The following is a 23,469-nucleotide window of genomic DNA, read 5'->3' on the forward strand; positions in this document are numbered from 1 at the left end:
ACATTCTCTGTGTTTGTTTTGGATTTTTAGCATCTGCAGTACTTTGCCTTTATATCACCATTACCATCCTGCTCCACTGGCTGGGCAGACCCACTAGTGGTGGGGACACAGTGATACACAGTTGGTAGAGAGTTAGACCAACTGGAGGAAGCAGTACTTTGAGTGGGGAACTTTTGTGCTTATCACCAGGAGTGACTCAGTAGCATTGCAACTGACAAAGCAGGCCATGTCTTAAAGAACATAGCTGTTAAACAGGGTCTGCAGCAAGTGGTCAGGGAGCCAACAAAAGGGAAACATCGTCTTGCCTTCGACCTCAACTAGCCTACTATTCCAGATGCATCTGCCCATGATGGTATTGGTAGAAGGACTAGCTGGGCCCCTCTCCAAGCTATTCCAGTACAGTTACAACACTGACATCGATCTGACAACATGAAAAACAGCCCATTTATGTTATGTCCACAATAAGAGGGGGATTGACCAGGTTAGAATTGTCCTAACCCCTTATTCTTGATCAACAGCAAATGTTGGAAGAAGTGGTCAACAATACTGTCAAGGAGCATTTGCAAAGGAATAACTTGCTCACTGATGCTCAGTTCAAGCTGTACTGGGGCAACTCAACTCTTGGACTCATTACAGCCTTAGTACAAATGTGGACTTTAAAAAAAAAACTGAACCCAAGAAGGGAGTGAGAATGACTCCACTTGAATCAACTGGAAGAAAGTGGGGACTGCAGATGTTGGGATCAGAGTCAAGAATGTGGTGCTGCACAAGCGCAGCAGGTCAGGCAGCATCCGAAGAGTAGGAGAATCGATATTTCGGGCATAAGCCCTTCATCAGAGCCCTTCCTGCTTCAATTGTCCTGCACCTCAGATGCCGCCTGACCTGCTGTGCTTTTCCAGCACCATAATTGTGACTCCCCTTGAATCAAGGCACCATTAGGCAGAGTACGACATTCAAGGAGCCCTGTGTAATACTGGTGTCAATGGGAATGAGTTGAAAAATCTTTATAGAGTCATACGTAATACAAAGGAAGATAGTTGTTGGAGGTCAGTCATCTCCGCATCAGGACATCTCTACATGAGTTCCTCAGAGTAGTTACCTAGGCCCAACAATCTTCAGCTGCTTCATCAGAAACCTTTTCTTCCATTATACGGTCAGAATGGTGATGCATAATTATAAGTGAAAAATATTCAATCCATTCATGACTCCTTAGATACTGATACAGTTCGTGTCGATATGCAGCTGGACCTGGACAATATCTGGCTTAGGTTGACAAGTGACAAGTAACATTTGTGCCACACGTGTTGTGGCAATCACCATCTCTGAGAGATTCTGATTACTTTTCCTTTGCACTCAATGCCATTACCATTGCTTAATTTCCCACTATCAACATCCTGGAGATTGATCAGAAACTGATCTGTACCAACAATATAAATGCTGTGATTACAAGAGCAGGTCAAATTCTAAGAATGCTGCAGTGAGTGACTGTCCCTTTGCTCCCCCCATGCCTGTCTACCATGTGCAAGGCTCAAGTCAGGAGTCCAGTGCAATATTTTCCACTTGCTTGATGGCTGCAATAACACTCAAAAGCTTAAAACCATCCAGAATAAAGCAGCTTGCGTGATTGGCACACCATCTACCACCTTCAACATTCACTCTGTTTTCCCATCCGTGCACAGTGGAAGCAGTATGAGCCATTTACAAGATGCACTGCAATGACTCACTGAGGCTCCTTTAACAGTATCTTCCATACATGTGACTGCTACAACCTATAACGATAAGGGCAACAGGCACGTGAGAACACCACCTGCAAGTTCCTCTCCAACATCATCTTGACTTGGAATATATTGCTGTTCTGTCTTTGTCAGGTCAAAATTCTGGAACTCCTTTCCAAAAAGCAGTAGGCATTCTACACCTCAAAGATTGCAGCAATTCAAGAAGTGACTTACCATCATTTTTCCCCAGGACAATTAGGAATGGGTAATAAATGCTGGCCAAGTCACCAATACCCATATTCCATGAACAAATATTAAAATACCTCATCCCTGTTACCATTCTAGTGAATCTCATGTACATCCTCTCAAATGCTTTTGACCGTGTAAAATTGTGATGCACAAAAAAACAATATTCCAGTTGTTTTCTACACGATTGCTAATTTATGCTAAATTTGTGGTGGTGGATTTCAACTAGAAATTCAGCTGTAACTGCCCATTTATGGCTCTTGGAAACCACAGATCAATTCATCACCTGGACGAGTCATAGCGTCATAGAGTCATAAAGATGTTTAGCACAGAAACAGACCCTTTGGTCCAACTCGTCCATGCTGACCAGATAACCTAAATTAATCTAGCCCCGTTTGCCAGCAATTGGCCCATATCCCTCTGGACCCTTTCTATTCATTTGCATATTCAGATGCCTTTTAAACATTGTTATTGTACCAGCCTCCATAACTTCCTTTGGCAGCTCATCCCAGACGTACACCACCCTCTGTGTGAAAACATTGATCCTTAGGTCCCTTTTAAATCTTTTCCCCTCTCACCCTAAATCTATGCCTTCTAGTTCTGGACTCCCCCTGGCCTACCCCCTTCATCCCAGGACAATACCTTGTCTATTTACCCTATCCATGCATCTTCTGATTTTATAAACTTCTATAAGGTCACCCCTCAACCTCCGCCCACTCCACAAAAGAAATATTTGTCCTATTCAACCTGCTATCCGTTCGCCACTTTCGTACTTGCTTGGTGATTTTGAACACAGCTTCCCCCTTTACCCACATATTTTGCACATGCTGACATCATTACCTGACACAGTGGAAAGTACTGAAATGTCAATGACCTTTCTATTTCTTTTAAAGTGTTAATATTGGTCAAGATGAGAACTGCAAAAATTAGAAATATGTAGACTACCTGTCAACTTTGAAAAGGTTGTGTGGCGAGGTAGCTGTGAGGATAAAATAAGCAAATGTTTGAAATATAAGAGCTAATTTTAGTTGTCCTCAGAAAAATATAAAACCAGCACACCAAATTGTCATTTTATCTACAAAAACACGAGTTTTTTTTTAATCTACAGGACTGTCTGTGTGGCATTTGCACATTCTCACCATGTGTCTACATGGGATTCCTCTGGGTGCCCTGGTTTCCACCCATAGTCCAAAGATGTGCAGACTTGGTGGATTAGCCATGGGAAATGCGGGGTTACAGAGGGTGGGGTGATGGGTCTAAATAGGGTGCTCTTTGGAGAGTCGGTACTTGACTTACTGTTCTATAATGTCACGGCTGAACTGCCCCAGACTGTAACTTCTCTTTTGTGCCATCTCCTCAGACTTCTTAATATTCCAAAAATCAACCCACCTGCTTTTTATTTTGACCTGAAATCCTAAATATGTATGTGCCTCTATTTGTTGAAAGTAAATGCTCACTGTTGATCTTTTAGGGAATGACTATTCGCCCATTGGTTAATTTTCTGGATGTCAAAAAGACGAATAAAAAACAGCCAACTGTCAGTGAAGAGATTCACATTCGAGTAAGTGTCCCAATTATGTTGTTTGACTTTGTAACAATCTTGCATTTAAGTAACTGTTGTGGGTTAGAATCCATAGTGTTTGAGCCGAATTAGTGCTGGCACTGAACAAGTAACATCAAGAGAGTTGAGCAGCTGATCAATGTGTGATGAGACTTGGATGGTGTCAGCCTATATGTGGAAACTGAATCTGCTTACAAATAACAAATGAAAGAGGTAAACCCTTGATGAATATCAGTTGTTGCTACTATTTGGGAATAGAAATTATTGTGGAAACAGGGAAAAGAGAAGTGCTAGAGAAATTATCTTCCTTGACCTCTCTTCGGCCTCCAATATTGTTCAACACATCACCTTCCCACAGTGTTTCTGCACCAGTGTCTACTTCCGTAATGCAGGACCTGTATTATTTAACGCTTGTGTATGACTTTTTTTTAACATGAACATGTTCACTTGTACTATCACTGGGAATTCATCCCGGATTTTTCCTCTTCATTTACCTAATACCTTTTAGTGATGTTATCAACTAGCATGAGAATATCTCTTGCAATCTCTTGGTTGTTTGCCACACAAATCTGGATGCCTCTTGGCTTCCTCAAATGTTCTACGCATGACTGATGCCAGTCTCTGCCCTCTTCCACTGTGGAATCTTACTGCTTGAAATCTTGCTTCATTTGATTTGGAACTCAATGTTCACCACACGTTGTGTCCATCACAAAAATCATCTTCCAAGTATTTGGAACAAAATAAGTTAACAGTACACATACACACTAGTGGGAGTGATCAGCTATTGTGGAGACATGGGTACTGGGAGTTCAAAGCTGGGCACGCAATATTCAAAGCAGGAGACTATTTGAATGGAAAAGTAGAAGGAAAGGGTGGCAAGGATGGAATAAATGCGATAGCAAGAAATTATCTTAGATTGGAAGATGTAGAATACATATGAGTGAAGTTAGTATTAACAAGGGGAAGAAAACACTGGAAGGAGATTTGCTGTATATTGCGTAGAAAAGAGAATAAAACAAGAGATAATGAGGCCATGGAAACAAACCAGGACATTAATTATGGGTGACTTTAATCTTCAGGTAGATTGGGAATGTCAGATTGGCAGAAGTAAGAGATATGAGGAAGTATTCATAGAATGTTTTCAGGTTAGTTTCCCAGAACAGTATGTTGTGAATCCAACCAAGTTATTAGTTCTAGTAAAATGTAAACAAGTTGATTTCAAAAGGATTTTAGAGTAAAAGATTCCCTAGGAACCAGTGGTAGATAGGGTAGAATTTAATATTCTATTTGAGATGAAGAAACTTTAGTCAGATACAACTGTGTTAAACTTGAATAAGGGTAGTTATAAAGCAACAAAGACAGAGGTGGCTGGAACTGAATTCGAAAGGAATTTAACAGCAAAGATGGTTTAAGAACTATCTCAGATGTTGAAGAGAACAGTTTGACTCTCAACAAAGATGTACCCCAAATGAAAAAGCAACATTCTAGGATGGGCAAAGTCAATTAGGGAAATTAAGGTTAGCATCAAATTGAAGGAAAAGAAAATATCCACTAATCCTTACAATTTGTAATCTAGAGGGTTGGGAAAGTGTGAAAAACCAGCAAAGATAACCAAACAATAATAAAGGACAAGAAGATGAACTTTAAAGGTAAAATTGTAAGTAATATAAACAGCAAGAGCGTCCTTAATTATATGAAAATGAAACAAGGCAAAAGTGAACAAAAGCCTTTTAGTAAACAAGGTTGGGGAAATAATAATGAGAATGAGGAAATGACCGATGAGTTAATAAATACTTTTCATCATTCTTAATAGTAGATGGCGTTAACAGTATTACAGAAATACTAAATTATCAAGGAGCAAAAAGAGGAAAGGAAACATACAATAATTATCACTGGGAAAATAGAACTAGAGGAACTAATGAGGCTAGAGACCAATAAATACCCTGGTCCTGTTGCGTTGTATTCTAGAATATTAAATGAAGTGGCGAGATAGTATCTGCACTGTTAGTAATCTTCCAAAGTTCCTTCGATTCTGGACAAGTCCCAGAGGATTTGAAAACTGCCAATGTAACACCTTTTATTTGAAAAGGGAACAACACAAAAACAGGTATCTATGGGCCAAGTAGCTTAATGTCTGTTAATGGGAAAATATTAGAAAATAATGTAATATCAGAACACTTAAAAATAACTACATGTTCAAGAACAGCCAGCATGGCCTCATGAAGGGGTAGTCTTGTCTGACCAAATTAGTAGAATTCCTTGAGGCAGTTACAAGTAATGATGGATAATTAAGAAACAGTGGATCTAATATATCTGGATTTTCACAGGTGGGTGATAAGGTCTGCACATTAAGCTACTGACTAAGATGAGTCCCTGGTTTTGGAAATAGTATTTTAATATACCTAGAGGATTGAGAATTGGGATAAGGGAGGCATTTTTGGATGGCACACTGCAACTAGTTGTGGGCTACAGGGATCAGCCTTGGGGCCACCATTATTTGCAACATATTAATGACTTGGATGAGGAAAGTAAATCTGTAATCACCGAGTTTGGTGATGACACAAAAATAGATGGGAAGGTAAGTGGTAAGGCCACAAAACACTGCAGTGGAAATATAGACCGATTAAGAGAGTGGGCAAAAACTTAGTAGATGGAATGTAATTTGGGGAAATATGAAGTTGTACACTTTGGCAGGAAGAATAGAGGAGCAAAATATGTTTCTAAATGGAGAATTTGCTGTAGCTTTCTGCACTTTGAGGGATTTAGGGGAGTTGCAGAGTCATAGAGCTGTACAGCATGAAAACAGACCCTTCGGTCCAACTTGTCCATGCCGACGAGATATCCTAAATTTAATCTAGTCCCATTGCCAGCATTTCGCCCATATCCCTCTAAACCCTTCCTGTACATGTACCCACTCAGACACCTTTTAAATGTTGTAATTGTACCAGCCTACAGCACCACTCTGTGTGGACAAGTTGTCCCTTTGATCCCTTTTAAATGTTTCCCCTCTAACCTTAAATCTATACCGTCCAGATTTGGACGACTCCTCCCCCCCCACATCCTGGAGAAAAGACCTTGTCTACTCATCCTATCCATGCCCCTCATGATTTTTATAAACTTCTATAAAGTCCCCCCTCAGCCTCCAACACTCTAAAGAAAATGGCCCCAACCTATTCAGCCTCTCCAACCCTGGCAACATCCTTGTCAATCTTTTCTGAACCCTTTGAAGTTTCACAGCATTCCTTCCTTTAGCAGGGAGACCAGAACTGAATACAATATTCCAAAAGTGACCTAACCAATGCAATATGAGCTCCCAACTCCATTACTCAATACTCTGACCAATAAAGGAAAGTATATCAAACACCTTCTTCACTACCCTATCTACCTGCGACTCTACTTTCAAGGAACTAAGAACATGTACACCAAGATCTCTTTGTCGTCCATGAATTCCAAAAACTATCATCCAATCAGCAGGGAATTGAAAAGGCAAATAGAATATTGGCCTTTATTTGAAAGGAAATTGAGTATAAGGATAGGGAAATCTTACTAAAATTATATAAAGCACTGGTTAGACCACAGTTGGAATACGTGAACAGGTTTGTCGCCTTATCTAGGAATGATATTCCACCAACTGAGGCAGTCCCAAGAAGGTTCATTAGGTTGATCCTGGAAATGAAGAGACTGTCTTATGAAGAGGTTGAATAGATTGTGCATGTGCACACTGGAGTTTAGAAGAATACCATTACCTTATTAAAATATATAAGATTCTTTGGGGACTTGAAGGGTAAATACAGAAAGTTGTTTCCCTTGTGGTAGAGTCTAGGACCAGAGGCATAATCTCTGGGTAATAGCTCGCGCATTTAAAACAAAGATGAAGAAGAATTTCTTCTCTAAAAGGTGGAGAATCTCTCGAATTCTTTTCTGCAGAGCGCTGCCGAGGCTGAGTCTTTAAGTATATTCAAGGCTGAAGTAGATTATTAATCAGTAAGGAAATCGTGAATTATGGGGCAAAGGCAGGAAAATAAATTTGAGGATTATCAGATTAGCGATGATGTCATTGAGTGGTGGAACAAGCTGAATGGGTTGAATAGCCTACTTCTGTTTCTATATCATCTTCTTTTATGACCTTGTTTCTATTACATAATCCTAATATTTCCCACATCATCTGCTGCTGACATCCTCATTTCTTTCACTGTCTTGAAACCTGATAACATTTTCCAGCTTTCTCAAAATCCATTCTATTCTCCACAGACTCCTGAAATATTATATTGAAGTCTGAAATTTGGTGAAATCTAAAAAAAGTATTTCATTGAGAAATGGAAAACCTGTTTAAGACCAATATTGCTGCCATAGATTACATGCCAAGTGGAACGTCTCATCTTTCAGAAGTTTCATGATATCAGACCTGGTCATCTCAGCATAGAAAACTGATCACTTTTGACCTTCAAATTCTTGGTGGAAAATCTAAAAGCAGAAAATACATCTAAAATGTCTTTTTTGTGTCTAGTTTTTTGACCATCTGTTGGCTGGGGTTGAGGATATCTGTGGACAGTGGAGTCACTACTACTGGAGAGACAAGTATGAATTTGTTTTGCATCTAAGTTTTAGTAATAAATTTAAATGTCTCTGATTACTTACTCATTGGGCAACCTGGAAGCATAATCAGTTAGCTTGGTAACAAGATAAATGTAAGTTTTTGTAAGACTGACGTTGATTAATTGTTGGCCAGTGTGTGTTACCAAATCCAACGGCAAATTATAAACATAATATGTTTGTGCCTCTGGTGATGTCCATGAGTCACGAAGTACCTTATCCCATCTTCCAATCCCTTGGATGTCAAGTCAACCGATTTGACCCATGGTGTATATTTTCCTCCACCCAATAGTCAGGTAGACCACACAAACTCTGGTATGCATAACCCTTTTTTTGTATGTACAGGAAAGTTAAATGTATAATGATTGGTGCTATCTCTGCCTTGTAACTTGTGATTCAATGTCAGTTCTGTTCAGTTATAGCCACTTTCCAACAGACATCTAAGTTTGTGCAAACTGCACAAAAAGATTCCCTAATTATCATAAAATGTGGAATTAATATTTTGCATAGTTTTTTAAAAACATAAATACACTTGGAGTTTTCTCATGTACAAGGTGGTCCAGCACCTTTCTTTTCACTGTCTTCAATAATTAGAGAATGTGATGGCTTGAGCAAGCCATGTTTCTTCACTCAGACATTTAATATCATGGTTATCAAATTAGAGTTCAGTTAACCACCAGTGCAGGAATAACTTTCCCTCTAAACTCAGACTAACTGTGGTTGTGAGGAAGGAGCCATCTCATTTGTTTTTGTTTTTAAAGAAAAAAACATTTATTCTTGAAATGCTATTTTTGTTTTGTTAGCAAAACCCCAACTAAGTATAGGTGCTTTGGTACCTCTGTTCTTATGAACACAGGGTGCTATGCCACATTGTTGTTGGCTAGAAGTTAATAATTAACGTTGGAGTTAGATAAATGATGCGGGTTCTTCAGTGAACTTTGTTCCGTACTTTACCTTAGAGCCTTTAAAGGGATTTTATGGCTGGATGAAAAGTGAACATTTTCAACTGGTTTTCAAGTTTGATACATCAATTTTTAAAGGTCATCAAATAGAAAGATTATTTTACTTCTCATTTGAGGTAATCACTTAAGTTGAATAACTGAATCTCGAAAGTTAAATTCACCGTTTTCACAGATTTGCTTTTCAATTCTTTTGATGGTCTACAGAACCTGAATATTAAAACTGAATCCCTCAAAGAGTTATTAATGAATTTATCATCTAGTTTTAGAACTGACCATTTCAGCACTGGGTATTAAAAGGGTTTGCATTGTTACTCTTTTCATGGGATGTAGGCATTGCTGGCAAACCAGTGTTTGATGTCCATCCCTAATTGTGCTCTAGAAGATGGTGATGAGTCATTGGATTGACCTGCTGTAGTCCATCTGGTGCAGCAATGCCCTCTGTATTGTTAGAAAGGGAGTTCCAATTTTACCCAGTGACAGAGAAAGAAAGGAAATATAATTGTGAATCGGAATGATGTGATTCAAAGGTGAGTTTGCAGGTGATGTTCCTTCCAGTGACAAGGGATGACTATTGATGTCTTAATGAGGGAGTTTTCTGAAGTCAAAATTGAAGATTCCATAAACCAGTATACAGGAAGGGCTTATGCCCGAAACGTCGATTCTCCTTTTCCCTGGATGCTACCTGACCTGCTGCGCTTTTCCAGCAACACATTTTCAGCTCTGATCTCCAGCATCTGCAGACCTCACTTTCTCCATAAACCAGTATAACCTAATATTGATTATTATAGCCAGCTTTGAAACAGGTTTATGAATGTTTGAATTACCAAAGAAAAGAAAAATGAAATGAATGTTTCCAAAGTGAATATCAGATCTACCTTTTTTTTAACTACAGACAGGGAATCTTTCAAATTAGAATCATGTTAAACTTCTTGCACACTGGGTCTGGCAGTATAGTATTACAATGTCTCATTTAAAATAATTAGATAATTGATTATATCTTCAAGGTTCTTCAGAGAATTTCCGTAATAGGAAGGACAAAAGTAGCCTTTCGCTCTATGGGTTTTGTAGGCTTTGTTAACTGTTTAAAACAGGCATCACATGATATACGTGAACAAGAGCCCAAAACAGAAAATTACAACATGATTGCTAATGTCATTGGTTCCTAAGCAGTTTGTGTTATGTTAAGAGGGCCACACTAAAAATGATAATCTTTCAGAAGGTAAACACCCCTAAAGAGTAGGGTATTCTAAAGTAATACTTGTGTGAATGATCTATCTCCGCCTCCTCAGTGATCCCCAGCATTACAGATACCAGTCTTCAACCGATTCGATTCACTCCACGTGATATCAAGAAATGGTTGGAGACACTCAACACGGCAAAGGCTATGGCCCTAACAACACTCCGGCAATAGTACTGAAGACTTGTGCTCCAGAACGTGCCACTCCCCTAGCCAAGCTGTTCCAAGCTGTACAGTTACAGCACTGGCATCTACTCGACAATGTGGAAAATTGCCCAGGTATGTTCTGTACACAAAAAGCAGGATAAATCCAACCAGACAATTTCCAACCCATCAGCCTAATCTCAATCACCAGTAAAGTGATGGAAGTTGTCATTAATAGTGCTATCAAGCAGGCACCTGCTCAGTGATACCCAGTTTGGATTCCGCCAGGGCCACTTAGCTTCTGACCTCATTACAGCCTTGGTTCAAACATGGACAAAAGAGGTGAATTCCAGAGGTGGGAGGAGAGTGATAGTCCTTGACATCAATGCCACATCAAAGAGCCCTGGCAAAACTGGACTCAGTAGGTATCAAGGACAAACTGTCCAATTATTGGAGTCTTACCTGGCACATTGGAAGTTGGTCGGGGTTATTAAATGTCAGTCATCTCAGCCTCAGGACATCTCTGCAGAGTTTCTCACGGTAATGTCCTAGCCCCAACTATCTTCAGCTGCTACATCAATGAACTTCCTTGTATCATCTGGTCAGGAGTGGGGATGTTCGCTGATGATTGCACAATGTTCAGCACCATTTGTGACTTCTCAGATACTGAAGCAGTCCAAGTTCAATTGCAACAAGATCTGGACAATATCCAGATTTGGACTGATAAGTGGCAAATAACATAAACACCACAAATGCTAGGTGGTAATCACCTCTAATAAGGGATAATCTAACCACCATCCCTTGACATTCAATGGTATGACCATTATTAATCCTCCACTATCAACATCCTGGGGTTACCATTGACCAGGAACTCTACTGGACTCATCACACAAACACACTGGCCACAACAACATGTCAGAGGCTAGGAATACTGCAGTGAGTAACTCACCTCCTGACTCCCTAAAGCTTATCCACCATCCACAAGGCACAAGTCAGGAATGTGATGGAATACTCCCCACTTGCCGGGAAGGGTTCAGTTCCAACAATACTAAAGAAGCTTGACACCATCTGGAACCACTTGATTGGCACTACATCTACTAGTATCCGCTCCCTCCACCACTAACAGTCTTTTGCAGCAGTGTGTACAGTCTACAAGATGCACTGCAGTAATCCACCATTAGATCTTTCAAGAGCACTTTCTAAATTCCTGACTGCTTCCATCTTGAAGAACAAGGGCAGCAGATATATGGGAACACCACGACCTTCAAGTTCTCCTCTAAGCCTCTCACCATCCTGACTTGGAAATATATTGCTATTAGTTCACTGTCGCTGGGTCAAAATTCTGGCATTATGGGTCAACCCACAGCAGATGGACTGCAGCAGTTCAAGAAGACAGCTCACCACCACCTTCTCAAGGTCAACTAGGGACGGGCAATAAATGCTGGCCAGCCTGTGATGCCCATATCCCAGAAATGAATTTTTAAAAAATCTATATGATGACCTTTTTTTTTACTATAAAAACAAAGTACTAGAGAAACTCAGCAGGTTGGTAGAGAAAGAGAGAGAGAGAGAGAGAGAGAGAGAGAAAGTGTTAACATTTCAGGCCCAATATGACTCTTTGCAACCTCTCTCTTCAATTTTAAAGTGATACATTTGGTACTGCAGAGAAAAGTGGGGAGCAGCAAGTGGAACAGAATTGGAGGTTGGAGAGTGAGGGAGATTAGAAATAATAGATGTCATGGGACAAGAGGGAATAGTAATGGCAGAAGACTGTGTTAGTAGTAGAGCATGGGTCAGCTTTGCTTATAGCCCACAATGGGCTTCACTCGAACACTGTGTTGGAAATGTGAGCATGTTGATGTATTAAAGTGCCAAGCAACTAGAAAGTTATGCTTGTGGACTGAGGGGCAAGTGTTTCACAAAGTGGTTGAGTGTGCGTTTAGTCTCCCTAAACGTAAAGGATACTGCATTGTGAGCAACAAATACAACAGACTAGTACAAGTAAATCACTGTCTCATCTGAAAGATGTGTTTGGGACGTTGGAAAATGAAGAGAGAGGAGATGAAAGGGCATGTTATACTTCTAGTGATTGCACAAGATGTCTTGGGAGGGGGGATGTGTACGAGTGATAGATGAGTGGACCAAACTGTGTCATGGAAGGAATGATCTATGTCATGAAGGTAATGAGTGCAGCAGAGGTTCATCAACATGGTACAAGAGATAGCAGGACTGTCGTATGAGGAAAGATTGGTTCAACTGGGCCTGTATTGTTAGAGTTTAGAAGGATGGGGGACCTGATTGAAACGTATAAACTTCTAAGGACTGGACAGATTATATGGAGTTAGGATGCTTTCACTGTGTGGGGAGTCTATAACCAGGAGTCATGCTTTCAAGACATGGGGTAGACCATTTAGGACTGAGATGAGGAAAACTTCCTTCACTCAAAAGGGTACTGAACTTGTGGAATTCTCAGAGAAGACTGTGTGGAGGCTAAGTCATTGAATACATTCAAGAAAGAGAGAAACACCTAAAAAATTTTTAAATGAAAATTTGAAGAGGATTGGGGCATATGTGAAAAAGTGGGTGTATGGCATTGAGGTAGAGGGTCATATTAAATGATGGAATAGGTTTGAAGGGATGAATGGCCTACTCATGGTCTTAGTTTCTACGTTTCAAAATGTCGAGAGGAGAAAGAGGAAAAATGTACTTGGTGGTGGTATACTCCTGAAATTGGTGGAGAATAATCCTTTGAATACAGAATCTGGTGGGGCAGAAAGTGAAGACAATGAGAATTTTATTGCATCCCTCAGGAAGGAGTGAGGGAACTGTGGGGGTCAAAGTTGAGGACCTTGTCCAGTACAATTATTGGGTGTGGGACTCTCATCAGGAAGAAATGTCACATTGGAGCCACCACTCTGAAAAGTAGGACTATTGGAATAAACGAGGCAGTGAGAATGGGAGATCTCTAATCGCCCTCACCCTCTAACCTGCTTCCAGTCTGTTCCACCATGCCTCTCCCTATATTCTCCAATATAAGTCCCAGCAATTTTCCATCTGTCCCTTTTCCATTTTGAGGAAGAGTCATATTTGAATCAAATGTTAGCTCTGTTTCTCTCTTCATAAATCCTGCCTCACTGTTGGGATTCTTGAGTACTTTGTATTTTCAGATGTCCAGTATCTGCAGTTTTCATTTCTCTGTAAACCCGCATTTGACGTGTTTTTCCTTCATTAATCTTCGAGTGAAGGAAATGATATACACAGTATCTCAACCAACATCAAAGATGTGCTGGCTGGGTGGATTAGTCATGAAAAATGCAGTGTTACAGGAATAGGTTAGGGGGTGGGTCTGAGAGGGTTGCTCTTCAAAGGGTCAGTGTGGACTCAATGGGCCGACTGGTCTGCTTCCACACTGTAGGGAATCTATGATTTCTATGATCAGTGCTTGACTTGCTCTTGTATCTCACAATATCTTTGTTGTTTCACTATTTTGAGTAGATGAATAAGGCATTAACTCTTCATTTGAAAAATATATTACAGCCTCCAAAGGTCTGATTGTTTTCATCGATAATTAAGCAAAGATTTACTTGACTGACCTGAGTTATCTCTCCCTTTCTAGGTGGTTCAGAGGGAATACACCAATTGCACTGCTTCTATATTTTTAACACCCATTTCCTTGTTGCATCCTTTTCTGAGGATTCCTTAGGCATTTCCACTAGAGATGTACAGCATGGAAACAGACTCTTCAATCCAACTCATCCATACCGACCAAATATCCTAAATTAATCTAGTCCCATTTGCCAGCACTTGGCCCATATCCCTTTGAACCCTTCCTATTCATATACCCATCCAGATGCCTTTTAAATGTTGTAATTGTACCAGCCTCTACACTTCCTCTGGCAGCTCATTCCATATATGCACCATCCTTTGCATGAAAAAGTTGCCCCTCTGGTCCTTTTAAATTTTTCCCCTCTCACCCTAATCCTATGCCCTCTAGTTCTGCACTCCCCCAAACCAGGGGAAAAAAAACCTTGTCTATTTACCCTATCTGTGCCCCTCATGATTTTATAAACCTCTATAAATCACCCCTCAGCCTCCGATGCTCCAGGGAAAACCGCTTCAGCCATTCAGCTTCTCCCTATAGCTCAAACCCTACAACCCTGGCAACATCCTTGTAAATCTTTTCTGAATCCTTTCAAGTTTTACAACATCCTTCCTATAGGAGGGAGACCAGAATTGCACGCAGTATTCCAAAAGTGGCTTAACCAACGTCCTGCACAGCCGCAACAAGACCTCCCAACTTCTATACTCAATATTCTGACCAGTAAAGGAAAGCATACCAAACGCCGCCTTCACTCTCCTATTTACCTGAGACTCCACTTTCAAGGAACTATTCAGTACGGTTCCCTTTTAAGTTTCAGCAGTTATATTCAGTATTATTATATAAAAGCATGTTATTTTGTTTCCATCTCTTATAGGCTGCACCCTTTCTTGGAATTGTTTTTGCATCCTCCTGTTTGTTTTCTTAAAACTAATAGCATTTTCCCCCAAATTTGCTTTTCCTCCAATTTCATTGTGGATTCTCATCTGACCATTTCCCCAAGTGTAACTGTTTGTGTGAGATATCATGGATAGCTCCCAGAATGTTGCGTCTTTGACCTTTGATACTGGACTTTTGCCTACATAAATCTTAAGGGGTCACTGGATTGCTATTTCAGAATTCTTCAATAAGCATAATTCCACTCTCATTACAAAAATAATTCTCTAACTTTAATTATTAAAATCATTGACCTGATGACATTTCTTTTTCTCTTGCAAATTTAACAAAAGTCTCTTTAGCTTCCTAAGGTGATAGTGCAGTAGTATTGTGTGGTATAATTATTGGGAGGCTATGGTGTAATTACATTGTGGCTAGACTATTAATCCTGAGACTCTGGTAATGTTCTGGAGAACTGGGATTGAATCGCACAATGGCAGAGAAAAGCCTGGAATTAAAAGCCTAATGATGACCATGTAACCACTGTCATGTTTTGGGGAAAATCTGCTGTCCTTCCCCGGTCTAGCCTTCATGTGACTCCAGACACACAACAGTGTGGTTGACTTCCAACTGCCCTCTAAAATAGCCAGGCTTGCCATTCAGTTGTACCCACCACTATGCAATTGCAACAAAGAAATTCAACTGGATGGATCTCTTGGTATCGACCTAGGCACTGGAAACAACAACAACAACAAAATCTCTGTTGACTCTATTAGGTCCTCCTTACTAACATCTGGGGGCTAGCACCAAAGCTGTCAAGCAACAAAGACTAGTCAAGCAACAGGCTGACATTGTTTGGAAGGTATGATTCTGTGAGTATGACTATGTCCCAGACACCACCATCTCCATCCTTGGGTATGTCCTGTCCCACTGGCAGGTCAGTCCCAACAGAGGTACTGGCACAGTGTTATACTGACAGGAGAGAGTTGCCCTGGGAGTTGTCAAAATTGACTGTGGACATCATGAAATCAAGTTAAATATGAGCAAAGAAACATTGCACATACTCTCTCGACTGATGAATCAGTACTCCCTCCATGTTGAACACATTTTGGAGGAAGCACTGAGGATGGTAAGGGTGCAGAATGTACTTTGGCAGTGGATTTCAATGTCCACCACCAACAGTGGCTTGACAGCAGCAGTACTGATGAAACTGGTCGTGTCCTAAAGCACACAGCTGCTAGACTGGGCCTACGGTAGGTGGTGAAGTAAGCAACAAGAAGGATTTATCTACTTGACCTCATCCTTACCCATGCTGCTGCAGATGTATCTGTTCATGACAGTATCAGAAAGTGAGCATTGTACAAATCTTGTGGAGAAAAGGTCCTGCCTTCGCATTGAGAATACCTTGCATCATGTGTGGTATTATCACCTTACTGAATGGTACAGGCTTTGAACAGATCCAGCATCTCAGGACTGGGCATCCATGAGGTTCTGTGGGCCATCGACAGCAGCAGAATCATACTCCAACGCAATCTTCAATATCATGGCTTGGCATATCTTCCATTCAACCATTATCATTAAGTCAGGGGATCAACACTGGTTCAATGAAGAATGCCAGACCAGAACCAGGCAGATCTAAAAATGGTGTCAACCTGGTGAAGCTACAAAATAGATTTGTGCGCTAAGCAAAAGCTGCAAGTGACAGAGCTCAGTGATTTCACAACCAATGGTTCAGATAAAAGGTCTGAAGTCCAGCCACACCCAGCCATGAATGGTGCTGGACAATTGAACAACTCACCAGAGGAGGAGGTGCTACAAATATACCCATCCTCAAAGATAGGATAGTCCAGTGCATCAGTGCAAAAGATAAAGCTGAAGCATTTGCAACAATCTTCAGAGTTAAAAATCACACAACACCAGGTTATAGTCCAACAGGTTTATATGGAAGCACTAGCTTTCGGAGTGCTGCTCAACCACCTGACGAAGGAGCAACGCTCCGAAAGCTAGTGCTTCCAACTAAACCTGTTGGACTATAACCTGGTGTTGTGTGATTTTTAATTTTGTACACCCCAGTCCAACACCGCCATTTCCAAATCTTCAGACAGAAGTGCCGAGTGAATAATCCATCTCTGACTCTTCCAGAGGCCCCAACATCACAGCTACCAATCTTCAGCCACTTTGAGGCATTTCACATGATATCAAGAAATGATTGGAGGCATTGGGTATTGCAAAGGTTATGGACTCTGACAACATTCTGAGGCAATAGTACTGAAGACTTGTGCTCCAGAACTTGCCACACCCTTAGCTAAGCTTTTCCAGTACAGCTACAACACTGGCAACTACCTTACAATGTAGAAAATTGTCCCGCTATGTCCTATACACACAAAAAACAAGACAAATCTGACCCTGGCTACTTTTGATCATGAGTAAAGTGATAGAAGGGGTTGCCAGCATTGTTGGGGATAGGATTAAAGTTTTCTTTGTGCTGCTTGTGCCACAAACTTCCTAAATTATCATTTTATTTTATGTATATGTATTCTTTGGGCTTTTTTCTTTTGTATAATAGACTTGTGTTCTTCATTTAAAAGGACATTGGCAGCCTCAGGCAAATGTGTACAGTGTCTGACCATAATGGCAACCAAACTGTAAAAATAAAACTTAATTGCTACCAAGCCAGCTTTCACTGTGGAAATTGATTTGCCCAGTCAACTGCAATCATAAAACAGTGTCTTGGCAGATTGGATTTCAATTGGATTTAACAGGATGTGACAACTTTATATAAAGAATTGAATGAAATATTACTGCTAACTTTACTCTTTAATTTCTTAACTAACTTTTACTCTATGCTTCTTCCTGCCTCTCCCAAAGAGAGACAAAGACAGGTTAACTCACTGACTCTTTTCCTTAGACTACGGAAACAGTTTAAGACTTCTTTTCCGTTCTGGCTGGAAGGTTTCTTTCCTGCTCTCAGCCTGGGGAGGTCTAGGAACTAACAAATAGTCCTTCTACTGGTATGACTTCTGTACCTCTGCATTTATCCTGTTAGTGGCCCCTGACCAACTGTTTGTAGATGATTAAAACACAACCTAGTAAACATTCAACAATTAGTTCCCCACATGCTGATCAAATCATTCTGCTTAGGTCGCGTTCTTTCTTAGAAATGATGATTGAACTCATTGTTCAAAAATTATTTTCTAATTTTTTTTAAAACAAAAGTCACCTTTATAGAACTAAACCCAAAATTCTACTTACTTTTGCTTTAAATAACAAATCCCCAAATGATGAGAATATGTTATAAACCTTTATCACAATACCTACGTTCTTAAACGTGCAAGAGAAGACAATGATACCACTCTTAAATTGATTGTCTGAAAAAAGCTGTGTAGTCTTTAGAATATTTTGTGCAGAAACATTCTACTCTGAAAGCTCCACTGCCCTGTTTTGTGCATTTTTTGTTTTACAAATTCACTCTGAAAGAAATGTAGTTTGGTGAAAAGGACAGTCTGTGGTAACATAGAAGACAATAAGGGGAGATTTCTTTGTAGATCTATTATACAAATATGTCCAACTGATTCCTCCTAGGATATACTGCAGTTCGTTATTCTTCAACTTCCGCACTAAAAAATATCTCTGGCTTTACTTTCAGGGCCAAGAAGTTCAATCGTAACTATTTGTCAAAGCTTTTGATCAGGGATAAAGAGCCAAAGTCCGGTATTGTTGCTCTTTATAAGAAGCTGGAATTGAAACAGGCGATTGAATTGGCTGAATCTGGACAACTCAGTAAAGTGTCGTCATCTGCTTCCCTGCTGTAAGTAAAATGTTGCTTTCATGTTGGTTAATAAGTTGCATCAAAATTTCCTAAACAGGAACAGGGGAATTAGAAATAGACATTGTCGTGAACATTTTGGATTTGATGTGGTCATGGCTCAAGCTGTGTGCAAATTCAGTGAATGAATAGCAGTGGCACTGGAGCATGCACATTAAAAGCACTACATTGTTTTAAAACAGATATCTAATGAATAGGTACAGGGTTGATCAGTTCTAAGTTTGAATGTTAGGAGTTTTGAGTCTTAGGGTGGAAGTATTAAAGTCCTCAATTTCAGAATTTTTATTTTTCATTACATTCACATTCCCTTTATTTTCACTTGCACTCCTTGTCTACATCTCTGAAACCCACATCTAAACCTTTGTTAATTCTAGACTTGATTATTCTGATTAGATTTCTGTTATCTATCTGTCAAGTCGGGGTTTGCTGAAACATCGATAACTATGTTTGATTCACCCCAAGATCCATTTACATATTTTGTCCAGAGTACCTGGTCAAGCAAGCTTCATCATTTTCTTAAATGATCTGTTTGCAATTCACTTCATCTTCTCCCAAACTCCTGAAGAAGGGCCTGTGCCCGAAACGTCGAATCTCCTGTTCCCTGGATGCTGCCTGACCTGCTGTGCTGTTCCAGCAATAAAGTTTCAACCCAAACTCCTTCAGCCTACCAAGTTTCCTAGGTCCCATACAGCTCCTCAGTCTCATTCAATTTCTGGCTTCTTAAACATTTTTGACTTTATTCATATCAATGACAATGGTGCTTTTAGCTACCATGATCTTGAGCTTTAGATTTCCCTCCATGTACCTGAGGCTGTAAGACATAGGTGCAGAAGGAGCTGAAAATGTGTTGCTGGAAGAGCACAGCAGGTCAGGCAGCATCCAAGGAACAGGAGAATCGACGTTTCGGGCATAAGCCCTCCTTCAGGAATCCTGAAGAAGGGCTTATGCCCGAAACGTCGATTCTCCTGTTCCTTGGATGCTGCCTGACCTGCTGCGCTTTTCCAGCAACACATTTTCAGCTCTGATCTCCAGCATCTGCAGTCCTCACTTTGTCCTCATTGGTGCAGAAGGAAGCCATTTGACCCATTTGAGTCAGTTCTGTCATTCAACAAGATCATGGCTGATCTGATGCTTAACTTCACTTTCCTGTCTTTTCCCATAACCTGATACCTCTATCTTGTTTTTGAATTTCATCACAATGCTTCTTAAAACCTTATGTTTCATCAAAGCAATGGTCATCCAGCCTAACAGCTCCATGTGTACGTTGGTGTTAAGTTTTGCTCCATAACTCCCTGTAAAGGCCTTCATACGTCTTTACATTTAAAACGCTGTATAAATGCAAGTTAATTTTGTTTGGTTTTGATATGTCTTTTTTTTTAATTTGCAGAAATAAGAAACCACAAAAAATAAACAATGTCTCCCCTGATGAGCTGAAGAAAATCAAAGATATCTTGGCTAAAAATTTATATCAAATAAGACAGAGGGTAAGATGGACAAACTCCAATGGCTTACTGAACGTTAAATGAAATGTCTTTAAAATTCAGATCTAACAATAAATCTCATGCTCTCCCACTGAGATATTATCAGAGACCTGTGGCAAAAGCTTAATTTTTTAACTGCTGAGGGTTGTTAAAATGTGGGGATTTTGTCAGTGTTCTTGTTTTATGGGAAGCATAATTAGATATTTAAGTCAATGTTACCGTGCTACATCCCAAAAACCTATGTTCTTTCTGTATTCCACAATACTAATGAGGCAACAATTATTTAAATTATTTCCATGATCATTCTCACTGAATACAACACAATCTTGCAGTAAAACTACCAAATTTTCATTACATTTGGACAATGCTGGACATTATTGTATTGATTCCCCACTGATGTCTGAAGGAAGCTAGACATTTTCTTCTTGACTTCCTGCATTTCTAGACTGCTGGGAAAAAAAATCTAGAATTTTACTTGCTATGAAGTAAAACTATCTCCAAGTAAGGCTGCTAAGTGACTAAATGACTTGGAGAAGGTATGGTTCCTGTGTTTTTACTGCTCCAGTCCCTTTAGTTTGAGAATAGTCTAAAGTAAAATTTAACTTATTCCAGGACATCCTAAAAACAGTTTTGGCCTTCATATTATAATTCAATCATAATATCAATAGATACCAGAAAACCTATCAATTTAAGAATGATTTGGATTTGACATAAGACACAATTTATGTCCCAGTGACGTTTTAATTTCTGGTTGGGTAAAATCAATTCTTTGCTATTTCAGAGAATGTGTTTTATTTCAGTGTATTGCATTCATTAAACAAAGCCTCCCTTTCATCAAACCCCTGCCCACACCCTTGAAATTCATTTCTGCAATTCAAGCCTCTTCCCTTTCAAAGACTCCAGCACTGTAGTTCTTTACTTTCAACCTCTTGGGTATTAAGCCCAGTATTTGAGTTTTGTAGTAGAGATTTTCCAGGGCAAATTTGATATGCAGTTCACAAGAGAAAAAAAATCTAAAGAAAATATCTAATAATCCAGATAATGAGAATTCACAACATGATTGCGCACACAACCTGTGCAATGGAACAATATTATTGATTGTTAAGGCAATTTAAACAAAAACAAGTTTTAATCATCCAAATATAAATGCTGGCAGTTCAAACCGTATTGCATATGCTGGGAATTTTCAAAACCCTGGCATGTTACTTGTTTAAGATTATGCTTGAGGTGCTAGGCCCTGACTGATAATTGATTTCAAACTCTTCCATGTAGCTAGAATAAAATGAGTGGTGCATCAAGGATGGAGAAAATAAGTATTTAAGAGAAACCTAAAACATCGGGGAGTAGTGAGGAGAGGAAATGAAAAGGAGATCGGTAGATAGAATTAGGAAGAAGAACAAAATAGAGGAATGGGTATCCTAATGACTACTCTAAGTAAGCTGTTCACAGTCAGAAAGGAGAGATTGAGGGAGTATATAGTTCAAGGCAGTGTGGGAATTTGGTCCAGTAGGATCTATTATAGGTTACTTGCAGATTGAAGGTTTATGAAAAAAAAAAGTATTTACAGGTTACAAATGAAAAGACCAGTAGGAAATTTTTGAAGTCAAATTAAGAACTAAGTTATTAAAATAGAGATATAGGGCCAGGTACTGTATCTGCATGATGTGGGAGCTGTTGGACTCCATTGTAGTTCATCGTGACCACATCTGTGGCAAGTGTTGGTAGCTTGAAGAACTCTGGTTCAGAGTTGATGAACTGGCCTCTGAGCTTTGAAAACTATGATACATCAGGGTGTGGGGAGAGGTAGCTGGACACTGTGTTGCAGGAAGCTGTCACACCTCTCAGAATAACTAGCTCGAATTCGATCAGGGAGCACTGCTGCAAGAGGCAAGTAGAGGAATCCAGGAGGTTGTGCTGAAGGATCCTCAGCCCTTGAATTTGTCCAATAGGTTTGAGATTCTTGCTTTCTATGTGGATGAGAGTTGGGGTTGTAGGGAGGATGAGCAAACCGAACATGGCACTTTGGTACAGGGAGCCATTTAAGAGAGGGCAGAAAAAGAAAAATGTAGTTGTAATTGGAGATAGTTTAGTCAGGGGGAACAGACACCATTCTCTGTGAACAGAATTGTGGGTCTCAAAGGCTGTGTTGCCAGCTCGGGTTCAGGATATCTCATCTGGGCTGCAGAGGAACTTGGAGTGGGAGGGTAAGGATCCAGTTGTTGAGGTTCACGTAGGTACCAACGATATAGGTTAGAAAGAGGAAAAGGGTTCTGCTCAGAGAATGAGTGGCTGGGGGCTACATTTTAAAAAGCAAACCGAGAAGATGATGATCTCTGGACTACCCTCCCCATGAGCAAATAGACAGATGGTCGACAAGATTAAAGAGGACAGCGCCTGACTCAAAGATTGGTGCGGGAGAAACCGGTTTGAATTCATGAGACATTTTCATCAGTATAGGGGAAGCAGGGAGCTGCTCGAGTGAATGGATTCTGCCTGAATTATGCTGGGACCAGAATCCCGGTGAATTGCATTACCGGGCCTGAGGATCGGACTTTAAATTAAATAGTGTGTAGGAGTGGGGGGGGGGGGGGGGAGGGGTCAGGATTCGGTTGCATGGAACATTTAGGAAAACAGGAGGCAGGAGGGCTTAGCAGAGGTTATTAAAGATTCCAGAGCAAGTAATAGGACATACATCTCTGAGCCTTTCCATACTCTAACTTCAGGCACAGCAGATAAGGGGACAACTATGAGGAGAGCGTCAACACAAGACTGAGGATGCTGTACCTAAATGCATGCAGTATAGGAAACAAGGGAAAAAAAGCTTGTAACAAGGCAACCGTAGCTGACTAGGGAAGTCAAGGTCAGCATAAAAGCTAAAAAAAAGCATTCAGTGTGGTGAAGATTAGTGGGAAGCTGGAAGATTATGAAGCCCGTGGGAGACTGATTAGCAAGGTTAGATCTCATGGGATACAGGGAGAACTAGCCATTTGGATACAGAACTGGCTCAAAGGTAGAAGACAGAGGGTGGTGGTGGAGGGTTGTTTTTCAGACTGGAGGCCTGTGACCAGTGGAGTCCCACAAGGATCGGTGCTGGGCCCTCTACTTTTTGTCATTTACATAAATGCTTTGGATGCGAGCATAAGAGGTACAGTTAGTAAGTTTGCAGATGACACCAAAATTGGAGGTGTAGTGGACAGCGAAGAGGGTTACCTCAGATTACAACAGGATCT

At 40.3% G+C, this 23,469-nt stretch overlaps 1 protein-coding gene across 1 annotated transcript in view; it reads left to right on the forward strand.

The window, feature by feature from the left end:
• The window catches only part of slc9a2 (solute carrier family 9 member 2), a 93,547-nt gene that overhangs the window by 61,195 nt on the left and 8,883 nt on the right, over nucleotides 1-23,469 (forward strand). Inside the window, exons 6-9 of the mRNA XM_043691732.1 lie at nucleotides 3,433-3,522; nucleotides 8,030-8,100; nucleotides 18,579-18,740; nucleotides 20,146-20,242. Coding sequence (XP_043547667.1) covers nucleotides 3,433-3,522; nucleotides 8,030-8,100; nucleotides 18,579-18,740; nucleotides 20,146-20,242 — 420 coding nt within the window. The remainder of the gene's footprint in view (nucleotides 1-3,432; nucleotides 3,523-8,029; nucleotides 8,101-18,578; nucleotides 18,741-20,145; nucleotides 20,243-23,469) is intronic.

The sequence above is a fragment of the Chiloscyllium plagiosum genome, chromosome 6 (genome assembly GCF_004010195.1).
Source record: "Chiloscyllium plagiosum isolate BGI_BamShark_2017 chromosome 6, ASM401019v2, whole genome shotgun sequence".
NCBI lineage: Eukaryota > Metazoa > Chordata > Chondrichthyes > Orectolobiformes > Hemiscylliidae > Chiloscyllium > Chiloscyllium plagiosum.